Source organism: Gordionus sp. m RMFG-2023, chromosome 3 (assembly GCF_954871325.1).
Source record: "Gordionus sp. m RMFG-2023 chromosome 3, tfGorSpeb1-WG-v2, whole genome shotgun sequence".
Lineage (NCBI taxonomy): Eukaryota > Metazoa > Nematomorpha > Gordioida > Chordodea > Parachordodidae > Gordionus > Gordionus sp. m RMFG-2023.
The window spans coordinates 43,278,138-43,291,751 of NC_088777.1; the positions used below are offsets into that span (position 1 = coordinate 43,278,138).

The window sequence follows — 13,614 nt, forward strand, 5'->3', positions numbered from 1 at the left end:
AAAAATGACGGGGAATGAGATTTTTATTCATTTTTTTACTATGTTTATTAGGAAGCATATAATTATTAAAAAGTTTATCCAGCCCAGTCAACCCTTAATAATTTGTTAAAGATAATATCATGTCAGGTGCAAGCTAATGTAAATTTTGAGGTTCCAAGCCCAGTCGTATCCAATATAATTTTGAAAATTTTTTCCCACCTCGGTTTTAAAACTCAAAATTACAATAATTTCTAGGGTACTTTAGTTAAATTCGTATTGTCCAAATGTAAATGAGGAGGAAAAGAGTCAAAATTTTAAAAGGTCAGTTAGAACATATTTATTTATTAAATTGTGATTATTTAGAGGGAAAACATATATATGATTTTAAACGATAATAATAATAAAATATAAATGTCTAATCCTTATTTTTGACAATCATGAAGTTTTGAATCAATATTTTCAACGAATGAAATATGTAGAAATATTTATCATTTAAATCTGATATAGTATTTATAATTTTATCATGATATATAGCATTATGGCTACAACGTCAACGCTAACGCTATTCCCCAATAGCGAGTATATTTGTCTTCTTGTTAATCCTTCGGGAATGGCTATAAAATAGTTAATTTAAAATAATTATTTAAAATGCAGGCGAAATTTTAATGTATTGTTATATTTATATACTATATTATAACTCAAAAGTTTCCTAAGATATAACTTTAGTTTTTGACGATTTACGATAAAGAAACCCTAGAGATGTACCGATATCTCTTATCGGATAGGGACGATATTTCATTTCTTTCAAAATATCGGCTATCGGCAAATATTATAAAATTTTCCGATCCGATAAAATGGCGTCTTAATTTTTAAATTTTTTTTAGATAATTATATATTATAAAAAAATTTTAAAAGGTGATATCTAAAAAAAATATTTATTTTTATTAATAAAATTGTAATCTATTTTTATGTTATTTTACTAATATGATAATAATTAATTAATAAACATACGGTCATATTGTTATTTTTTTCGCATTCTGTTTATAAAAGTCCTCATTATGTAGCAACATCTGCCACAAGTATTTCATCAAAATCTGATTTTAGTGAATGTTGGTGATATTGACAGTTCTTATCGAAGTAGACCCTCTTATAAACTAAAAATTTTGGTATTTCTGAAAAGAAATCCTTATACTAATTTTTTTATTTATTCCAAATTTCATAATATGTTTGTTTATTACTTATTATGCAAATAGATTAATGTTATTATATAAATAAGTGATATATCAAAATAAAAAATATTTTACATACTTTTAGATTCATGAATATAAATGATAACTGATCATTGTAATATATATTTTGACTTATGTTATGATAAAGTAATTATAGATGTTATACTATTAAAGTACATGAGTAAATGTATTGTGCATTAAAAATTAAAAAACTTAGTATGTTTACAGAATAGAATCAGATATAATATCGGATCGGTAATCGGCCGCTATCAATTTAATATCGTCGACTCCAAAAAGTGGTATCGGTACACCTCTATATCATGCTATTACATATAACATATTAATAATACCTATAGTGAATATTTATTAAATGAGTATCAATACAAATCAGCTGGTGGGATGCCATTTTTTTCTCATATGAGCAATTTCCATCAATAGGAAACTAAAATGGCGTGTCATTAGCTTATTTATTCAACAACCGCTTTAAAATGCTTTTTTTAAAATGAATAAATGGTGTATCTTAAGTATTGTTATAGCATAAGATTTAATTAGCAACTGTGATGCGTATTTCTTCGATCCTAGGATGATTAGATATATGGGTATAAGATACAAAATAAACAGATCCCCACCCACCCACCCCATCTAACCAATTAATAAATAAAATAATTATACTAAAATCAGATGGAAATCCCATCAATCGCGCAATCTCCATGGGCTTAAAATATCTGATACGATAATCGACCCCATATATGTCCATCTTATCTTTACCATTTTTCAAATTTTCTTTAATCTAATATTTAACAAAAAAAACAGTGCCTATATATTATAGTTTATAGAGAAGGCATATAAAAATCTGTCCCGCCTTATATTTTCATAACTGGATTATCCTAAGTTTTCGTTTTATTTCAAAAATATTTATTTTATATCTAACGGCAAATAATATAAACTTATTTTTGTTTCTTAACTTAAAAATAAGTTTATATTATAGTTTTATTTTATCGTTGTAATTTACATTTTTTTTTATTATTTGTCACTTAAGTTAAATTCAATTTTTATTTTGCTTAACTTAATAATTGATTATTTTTTTTCGTAGATATATAAAGAACATTTTGTTAAACTTAAAAGAACTATGTATTGTATATTATGAATATTTTATCATGTATTATATCTATCATTTACTTCCTATGATTATTGATTACTATTATGTCCTATGATTCGCTAATAAATAAAATACAGAAAACTATTTTAGACCACAACTTTGATATTAATTCAGCATGGTGGCAGCTAAGACATGTTTTAACATCAGCTTACCACCAACAATCTAATGTTTAATGTTCTCTCGGTGGTTATAGATTTTACCGGGGTGATGATAGGATATTTGCTGTACGTCCACTACTATTAGCTAATATTTTTGATAGAACGGACCTGCGTAATCAACATGTAATCTTTGGAAAGGTTTAGATGTTGGAGCCTATAAATGTTGTATGGTTTTCGGGTTATCTGGCCACATATTGCATAATTTGCAGTTTTTAATATTTAAATTTATTTTAGCGTTCATGTAAGGCCACCATATGTAATCCCTTGCCAGTGCTTTAGTTTTACCTGCTCCCAAGTGTACAGAAATTAAATCCTGTGGCATGGTTTTTCTCATGTGGTTTGGAACTCCTATTTTATAAGCTTTGTGGAGAAATTATTTACTATACTAGTATCTATCTCGATATCTTCTAATTTACTACCTATGTTTATTAATTTATCTATTGTTCTCACTATGGAATGGTTTTGGAATAAGATGAGACTATAATCTTTTCGATCGATTTATCAAAATTACATTCGCTTTTTAATTTACAAATCCTTGCCACCCAGTCGGCAAACTTTCCCCCCTTAGCTTGTGTAGTATTAGAGAATTCAATAATTTTTTTAATCCTAATTTTAAATGGAAATAAAAGCTTGAGCTTATTTATAAAAAATGTCTGGAGACTTAAAGTCCACATCTGTTAAATGGCCCTAACCTTTTAATACTTTAAGGTAAATGCTAAGCTTACTAGTTTCGAATAAATCCTTAACCTTAGCAATATAAGAGTACAGATATATTTCGGAAAAGACAAGGAGGCCTCTGTCTAGTCCTTAGGTGAACTGATGGTTATTTCAGTGCCACCTTTAGTGGACTTGGACATCAAAAAAAATTTTTATAAAAAAAATTATTTTTTATTATATTTTATTATTTGATCTAATCTTTTTATTAATTTTTATTTTATAAATATTTTTTTACTATCCGATATTAAATATCGAATCGGATAGGCACTGATATCTCGAGTTTTCCAAAAATATCGGATCGGGCAGATACCTGTAAAAACCGATCCGATCTTTTTACTTTTCTTTTTTTGTTATTTTATGTATATTTATTTTACATTAATAATATTTTCTAAATAATTTTTTAAACAATGCAAATGCACACCACCACCTCTTAAATTTTATTTATTATTTAAAATAGATTTATAGTATTTTAAAAGTATTTTTATAAAAATAAAAAAATTATTTCTTTTAAATCTTTTTAAATAATGCCAATTTTATATTTATACTTTATTTTTTTTAAATATGTTATCTGAACCAATTTCCTATTTCAATTGAAAAATTTTTTTTTACCTTACTAAATATAAAATATAAAATTTATAATATATTTTATAATATTTATTATAATTGCACCAAAAAATAGGAGTTCATGCTTTATCCTTTTCCCCCCTTAACCATGAGATTGACATTAACCTAAAAAATGGTTTCTAATTTTAAAATAAAATCAATTATTTTTATATTCCTTCAGATCATATTTTTTTTCCAATTAATTAGCACAAGTCTGGGTGGTGTCCTTCATGAATCTTTGAAAATCAATGGATGTATTTTTCACAATAGGGGTAGCTGCTGAGAGCTTCTATATTCGGCAAAAAATCGGAATAGAAGTGTCGGGATAATGTAATTTCTATAAACAACATGGGTGCATGGCATTAGACGATTTGTATATATATATATATATATATATTATATTTTTTAGTGCATAAACAATTAACTATAGACTTTATATATATTTTATTAATGTTTTGATTTTTGTGAATAAACTATTTTTTTTAAAAAAAATATATTTTGATTTATAATTTAGTAAGTGAAATTTATAAACTAAAAATATTCATTTTAAATCATTGATTTCAAAAATCGGGCTGATTTAAATCTCGATTTAAAACTATTTGATTTATATCTGTGTTGTACCTATGAAAAAGGGTTCCTGTCCTGCTTTGAATATTTTTTAAAAACCCATCCTGAAAATAAAATACGGGACAGATGGTTACATTCCTCGATAGTTTGTATTTTCATGTATTTTTTTTAAAAAAATCATAATGTAATAATTTACATCATTTTGGGATGTATTGTCAATAATCAGAAATGAGCCTGAATATTTGAAGAGTCTACCATAGCTTCAAAATAAATATATAAAAAATAATATAAAAATATTCTTTTAATATCGTGATAAGAAAATGTTTTATATATTACCATACATCTTTGATATCCGCCTATTACCCGCCCATATTTTATTTTCTTGCCAATATTATAAAATAAATATATACCAATTTAACATAAATATCAATAATTAAAATATATGATTCGAAGTGCGATGTGTAAATTATCGCCTCATTATTCAAAAAGTTCGCCCGGCTATTTTATTCATATATTTAAGATAAGTTTTAAACCTGGACTGGAAGCGGATTCCAAAAAATTGGCATTATGATCTTAGAAGAATTATTATTGACCTGTGCCATTTAACACAATGCTCAAATGTGAAGAGCATTACTTTAAAAAAAATATGTTTAAATACAGGAATAAATTATTTATTAGTTTATAATGTTTCACTCAAGTAATTCATACCATTACCTTATTATGTAAACTCTACCTTTCTTGTAAACTGATGATAGGTGTTTTCTGAGTCTATATTGGTTATCTTGATAAATTCGCATGGTTATATCCAGGTTAACTTCAGTAAGGACTAACTTTCAATTATAACAAAATCAATAGGAAATTGGGCTATAAATTCTCGCAGTCTTTCGCCTTAATAATATCCCTGGTATAGCTAAACCGAATCTTTCTATTTTTAATAAATGCTATCGTTGTATTTGTTGCTAAAAATTGTAAGTTACGATTGGCATTGAAATCACCATCTGTAATCTAAATAGTTCTTTTCTCTCATTTTAATGACCTTATTTCGGCCAATCAATTATTATGACCAGGGTCGGATGATGGTAGATAAATAAAATTTCCAAAAGGAAAATAAATAAAGATTTTCCTCCCCCCCCCACCGCTTCGGCCAACCCTTCCAAAACAACTACAATTAACTACCTATCGACTTCCTCTCTACTGTAAAATCTTCGAATATTTTTCACAAATTATATGTTAGCGGCTAAAAAAAAGTAGGTTATAGATGATATATCATAGGCATTAAGATTAAGGCTGACAGAATGCACAGCCATTAGTTGACATAGCACAAAATAATTTAGCTCAATGAAGAAATTTGCAAGACTGGTTTAAAATACAACATAACTTATTTTAAAACCTTTAATAATGCATATTAATGATTTTTTCTTCAGAAAATTAATTACGGGCCAGGATAAAAAATAAGAAAGAAGAATTAAAACCAGAATGAGCTAAAAAAATCAAGCCAAATAATTATAAAATATTTTTTGATTGGCCAAAAAAAAAATGCGTGATACAACTTTTCCTTAGCTGATACCAAGACCATTATTAACCTGGTATTGGCCAGTACCAGGATGTATAAATAATATTGTAGTATATTTAAGAAACAAAGAGGATAATTTAGGGCTGCATGTAATTTACTTTTTTGGCCAATATCAATCCAATATTTGTTGATAAGACTTCAAATTCCAATACCAATTTTACATTGATTTATAATTTTTGTCTTAATTATATTCTTATCTTACTTATTAAAAATTTGAATATAGCGTTTGATATAAATATATCTGATGAACTCAATATTTATAATAACAAGTTTATTGAATTAATCAGAGATAACATACACAATAAATGTTTTATAAATAATTTGTTTAATCAATTATCCAGGCTAGTTTGTAAATCCCTTTCTTTATATAATTATTTACTTCCACTCAGCCATACATGGGGGATATTTTTTTATTAAGTTTAATCATTTCTACTAAGAAGCCTGCCCCTATTAAGCTAATAAGTTTTTTGAATCCCTCGAAAACCAATAGGGATATGATTCTACCTTAAGTATAGTGCAAATGGCGAAACTAGAAAAAATACTTCTAGTTTGATGCAATAAACCGTTAATATTCGTATCATTATTTAATCATTATCATTTAGTGTGAGCGAGTAAGTGAGTGGATTATATCATAAATAACTTGTTTAATTTTTTGTTAATATTATATTACTTTAGTTAGACGTCCTTTAAAATACAAATAAATAAATATATTGTATTTTATTTTTAAATATTAAATCAAAATATTGGCTTGAAATTCAAAATAATATATCACAATTTTAATGCCCTAGCTGGACTATTAAAATTTTATATAAATTCAGAGATTTAAAATAATGCCATATATAAATAAATTGGCATGTTCAGCTCGAATTTTTTTTATCTAATTATCTGAACTGCATATTTTTTATGCATGACCTAATCTGCCGAGTCCAATAACGACTTTCCTGGGCCATCCCAGTATTTTTAAACATTAATTAGCTGGATACTAATTATATAATTGTTTTCGGGAAAATCCTGATTTGTAAAATCTCCTTTTTTTTGAATAAAAATAAGTAAAAATGCTCAAAGATTGAACAGAAATGTTTAGTGATGTTTTTCCTATAAAAGTCAAATTTAATTCCTGATACTTGAGGTAAACTTCTTTCAAAATTATGTAGAGATCTCGATTTTAGAATTGATAAATATTTCTTTCCTGATCTCATATATATCTACAATCATAGCTCTCCTTACAACTTTTGGTCGAAAATTGATTTTTTCGTTTGTCCCAAAAATATTCACCGGCTTGATAGACAATAACATGGTCCTATACAAAGTTGCTTTTAGCTTGGATCATAAAGTAATCATTTATAATTTGAGCATAGATCCCAAGTTGTGGCATAAAAGGGAAAAAAACTGTAAAATATATTTGAAATACCTGAATGAACATGTTATTAAGGAAAATTTTTCTAAACAAATTTTTTCCTGAATGTTATATTACCTTTTAGCATCCTATTCCTATCAAGGTTTCATCATAAAGTATGTGTTATCATCAAAATATGATTAAAATAAACTTGTATTTTTATTATGATCATAACTTTTGTCTTATTTTTGAGAATACCCAGATGCGATAAGTTGGTTATTGTTTTTTTAATATATTGGACAAAATTTTTATGCTAGTAAAAAAAATGGGATATACTTATTTTAGATTCAACTTAATTTGATCATATAATTTCTGTTACGATTCCTTATTTGAATTGTGATCTATTGTCGAAGACTTGTGGTAGAGACTTTAATAAACTTAATGGAACCTGGTATTAATAAAAAAGAATATATAAAAAATTAAATAATTTTGTTAATAAATCTTACAACTCCTGTTTTTCACTAAACCAAATTTTAAATTGAATTTTGCACAACCACTAAGTTTCTTCAAATTATAAAACCAGATTACTGACTTTTATTTTAAAATTTTTTCATTTGTATACATTTTTTTAATATGCAAAAAAAATTACTAGTATATTAAAAATTCATAAAAAATAATAAAAATTACAAGTATTCATAAAAATAATAAAAATTACAAATATATTTAAGTTCATAAAAATAATAAATTCCTAGACTGCATATTCAAATTAATACTTAACAATCGTCGATAACATATTCACAACTAACTAATTATATAAAAATAAAATTTATGCAAATGATTTACGCGAATATAACACCCCCACCCTTAAGACTAACCTTCCACTGCATCTTTCGTTGGTTCCCCATTCTCCCGCACCAAAAACGCTGTACTGTTACTTGAGGTCTCTACTGCTATTGGACAACATTCTAGAGGGTTTTTCTTCACCCAATATGGTTCAATTCTTCGTTCGAATCGTTGTCTCTTGGGTACTTTCTGCAGGAGTCCCTCATATCTCTGTTGCGCTTCCGTTCTCGAAGCTTCTATCCATCTGTTAGATTCTACTGATCCATCCACCTCTCTAATTTCCATCTTTATAATCTTATTTCCTAAGCGGAAGTATGACGCCATCTACAAAAATTACTATAAAAATATATACATATTCCATAATCTTCTAATGATCTACAATACATTGTATTCTATCCACATGATAATTCTTTTAACCGTTTTAACCCTTATAAATTATGATTCTCATGATTAGGTCTATCATCAAGAGGGAAGGGTATAGTAAGTAAGAATATAGGAAGAAAAAAAGTAGAAGTAGAAATTGAAGGGAAAGAAGGAACCTTTACTAGACACCTGAAACAAGCAAGACTTAGAAGCTTAGGGCAAGAAAGATTGGATATAATTAGAAGAAATAAATTGATGATAGACATAATTATGAGAATCATATTTTCAGATAGAATAAAATTGATGATAGACATAGTTATGAGAATCATAATTTATAAAGAGATAAATTGATGATAGACATTATTATAATCATATTGATGATAGACATAATTATGAAAATCATAATTTATAAAGAGATAAATTGATGATAGACATAATGATGATAATCATAATTTATAAAGAGATAAATTGATGATAGACATAATTATGAGAATCATATTGATGATAGACATGATTAGAATCATAATTTATAAAGAGATAAATTGATGATAGACCTAATATGAGGATCATATTTTCGGATGAAATGGAATTGATAATAGACACTATAGGAGAATCATAATTTATAAAGGCATAAATTGATAATAGACTTAATTAGGAGAATCATAATTCTTGATGAAATAAAATTGATGATAGACCTAATCATAAGAATCATAATTTATAAGGGTTAAAACGGTTAAAAGAATTATCATGTAGACAGAATACAATGTATTGTAGATCATTAGAAGATTATGGAATATGTATATATTTTTATAGTAATTTTTGTAGAAGGCGTCATACTTCCGCTTATAATAAGATTATAAAGATGGAAATTAGAGAGGTGGATGGATCTAGAATCTAACAGATGGATGGAAGCTACGAGAACGGAAGCGCAACAGAGATATAAACTACTCCTGCAGGAAGTACCCAAGAGACAACGATTCGAACGAAGAATTGAACCATATTAGGTGAAGAAAAACCGTCTAGAATGTTGGTCGTGCGGAGGGATGCATAAGTTGAGGTTATGTCCAATAGCAGTAGAGACCTCAAGTAACAATACAGCGTTTTCGGTGCGGGAGAATGGGGAACTAACGAAAGATGCAGTGGAAGGTTAGACTTAAGGGTGGGGGTGTTATATTCGCGTAAATCATTTGAATATAAATTATATTTTTATATAATTAGTTAGTTGTGAATATGTTATCGACGATTGTTAAGTATTAATTTGAATATGCAGTCTAGGAATTTAATTTTTTTATGAACTTTAATATACTTGTAATTTTTATTATTTTTATGAATACTTGTAATTTTTATTATTTTTAATGTACTTGTAATTTTTTTTGCATATTAAAAAAATGTATATAAATGAAAAAAATTTAAAATAAAAGTCAGTTATCTGGTTTTATAATTTGAAGAAACTTAGTGGTTGTGCAAAATTCAAGATATAAAATTTGGTTTAGTGAAAAACAGGAGTTGTAAGACTTATTAACAAAATTATTTAATTATTTATATATTCTTTCAACCTCCGAAAGTAACCCTAATAGGTTGTGTGATATTTACCAAAACGGGTATCATTCGTAATTGTCCAATCATATCTCTCTTAACCAATTACCTAGTTCCCTTGTCCTCATCCCCAAAATGCCCAGACCATCAACTATTGACGATCCCAACCTCGCCGCATGGTTCGTGAAGCCTGCTTATTTGGCCCCGAACTTAACAAGTATATACTTTTTGAATCCCGGAAAAAAAACCCCGGAAAAACCCCCTGGAAAAAAAAACCCTTAATTTTTTTTCGGAATCAGGAAATAAATCTCGTTCTTTACATTTAGATATTATTACTTCGAATATTTTTTCGTAAGTATATTGTGTTTTTTTGGTGTTTAATAGCTGTTAATGATTGTGGCATTCGCTTATAAAATTATTTATCAATATTAATTATTACTAGGTTATACTAAAAATATTAAGTGAAAATTGAGAAGGAAAAATTGAGAAAAGATCAGAAAAATAAAGATTTACAATGACTTAAAGCAATGAGAAGAAAAATATAAATTGGGAAGAAAAGTATAAATTGAGAAAAAAATTTAAGAAAAATTGACAAGAAAAAAATTATAACGATTTTCTTTGTTTTTGAATTTTTTTTATTGGGCTCATCATTAATATTAGTGATAATAATGATTAATTCAAATAGTTATTATACAACAATAATTGTTACAAAAAAAAATATATATAAAGAAAAATTTAACCTTATATAAATTCAAAAACCTATTAAATACAATATTGAATCAGTTTTAGAAAACATCAACCAATCTGATTTTTTTTAGAGTGGATATAGGCACTGATCCAAAATCGATATTAATATCTTAATATAATTGATTAATCAATCATAATTGATTAATCAATCATAATTAATTAATTAATTATAATTAACTAATAAAAGTATTAAAAAATAAGGAAAAAATTAACAGCCATTTTTTTCTAATAGTGCTTTCAAAATGAAGCATTTGTGCTTTACTTTAAATTTCTAATAATGCATTTCAAGTGGTAACATGCAAATTGTAAACTCTTTTTTTTTTGGTTTAAAAAAAAAGTAAAATAGTGTTTTAATTCTTCTATACTAATTTTTTTACATATTTTTAAAAAAAACAAGGAAATATTTTTAAAAACAAACAGTATTTAGTAAATACTATCATGCATCTCTGCCAAAAATAAAGGGTCAGCTGTTATCAATGAAGAGTGGTAATATATTAATAGTTGATAAAATAACATATATTTACCCTTTAGTAAAACAGCAGCTATGATTATCAGATGGATACACAAGGTCTATCACATTGATGTATTTAGCTAAAGTCTCTGCTTCCAAATTATAAGTTTCATCAATATTCAATGATATATTATTCAAGGTATTATCTCTTATTTTGTTTGTTGACTTTCTTTGGGATTTATCTAAGTTTAAATAATAGGCCAAACTACTGGGAACTTTATAGATGACTAGACCATTTCCATAATTCAAACTACCACTAAAGTTATCTGGAAATTTGTTAAGTAATTGTTCCAATATCATATTTGGAAATTCTTTAAAAATAGTACACTAAAGCTAGTAAATATAATATGACTTTAAAAAAATACTGGTTTGTTAATGCCCTCTTGGTCCTCTTTAGGTTCAAATGTATTTGAAAATTTAAAGGGATAATTCCTGGCTATCAAATAGTACCTTAATCTAGAATTAGGGATACCAAATTGTTTAGGCGATAATAAATATTCCTAATTTGATATGAAAAAGATTACTAAATATTGTTAACATTAACTTGATAATGATAATTAAGTGAATTCAACATTGAAATTAACTTTTGATGGGTTTTAGATTGCTCAAAGCCTTTAACATTTTCTAAAAGAATATATTTTGGAATAATTTTTAATCTAAATAATAATTGGATTTATAATTATAATAATTACTGTGGAATGATATCTATTATAAAATGCAATGATTTGCACCTTAAATCTGCATCATCCTTGTAATTACCTAATCTATTTATTGAATGAGAATATTTTATTAAATTACATCAATCATCACCTAGTAAAAGGCTGACATGGGGGACTTAAAGTAAGGGTATCAAAATCTAGCTTATTAAGCTGATCTACAGTAAAGGTCTATAAAGATATATTATATTACATAAGAAACTATATATAACTATACCTCAATGAGTTTTGATTTAATATTTGTTTGATTAAAATTTGCACTATAAGTCATATTTGCTTTGGAATTAATATCAATTGCAAAAACTATTTCATATTTCAATTGAGCTTCTGCAATAATATAATGAGAATTTTGTTACATTAAATTACTATTAAATGCGAAATGAACCCCGCCAATTCCGCTATAGAGCTCTAAAACTTTACTACACATCTGTTTAGTTTTTTAAATTCTATAAAAATAGTAAATTTTTGATAAAATTAAGCAATTGATACCTATCACTTTTCTATTCTAGTGATCTATCAAAGTTGACAGAAATACGATATTTCACATGTACGAGATGTGAATAGATATTTAACAAAAATATATACGAAACATATACATTATTCACTATCAAATAATTGTAGAAATATTTTTATTCCCTTTTGGATTCATTCATCCTTCATCATCTTAGCCGATGGTTACTTTATTCTAGCAAACATCAACGTGCAGTCGCAAATCTTGAGTAATTAAATAGCGCTTAACATTAAACGGTCCTCAAGTATCCGTTATTACTTGCACAGCCACAGGTTTGTCATATTTAATTCAGCACCAATCATTTCATCAATTATTGCGGAAAGTACGCGTGGTGAAAAACGTTAAACGGTAATTAAAAAATTCGTTATCACTTGAACCAGCATAAAGTCAATGTAAAACCATGGGCCTCACCAATGGACTGTTATTTTAACTTGAATTGACTAGATAACTACCTGGATATCTGATGGACAATGTCGAATACAATCTTGACCAATCTTTTATCTGGACGCTTATCCTAAGACATTTTTGATGGACCGCATCGAATCAATTTTTAATCGATTAAAAGGTGGTAACTATAGTTGCTAATTTATAGCTCCACTTTATCCTCATTTTCTCAATTTGACATCTATGGTGACTATGGTTACTAACTAGCCCATAGCCCTATGGCAACTTTATAGTTATGTGTAAAGATATATTATTATATTACAAATGGGCGTCGCTAGGCTTCACAATTCCAGGGGACTTAACTAAAAAAATCTTCTGGGGGCATGGGGGCAAAGCCCCTTTGGCTGGGTTTTATTTTAATATATTATTCTTTAATACAAAATCTATTTATTACAGTATAAGATATTTTCAATTGCTGATATAAAAAATTTTGCGTCTAAAGAATTACAAGTTATAAAAAAGGTTAATTAATTCATACATATGCTTCAATTGATAATGGTTTTAAAAAACAAATTAATATAATATAATTCTTAGCAACTTACATTGACAAAAGGTCATGAAACTCTGTTATTAGACAATGTTTTATAGAATGGACTAGTAAGGAAAAATATATAGGCCTAAC

At 26.7% G+C, this 13,614-nt stretch overlaps 1 protein-coding gene across 1 annotated transcript; it reads right to left on the bottom strand.

Moving 5' to 3' along the window:
* Window positions 1-407: 407 nt before the first annotated feature.
* Window positions 408-12,512, bottom strand: LOC135926448 (tRNA (cytosine(38)-C(5))-methyltransferase-like). Its single transcript, XM_065462333.1, has 10 exons — window positions 12,404-12,512; window positions 12,255-12,364; window positions 12,132-12,208; window positions 12,014-12,085; window positions 11,866-11,977; window positions 11,687-11,821; window positions 11,335-11,648; window positions 4,609-4,672; window positions 1,881-1,998; window positions 408-593 (listed from the first exon to the last, which is right to left on the bottom strand). The coding sequence occupies exons 1-10, from the start codon at window positions 12,462-12,464 to the stop codon at window positions 490-492; spliced, it is 1,167 nt and encodes a 388-aa protein (XP_065318405.1). The 5' UTR covers window positions 12,465-12,512; the 3' UTR covers window positions 408-489.
* Between the last annotated feature and the right edge of the window lie 1,102 nt (window positions 12,513-13,614).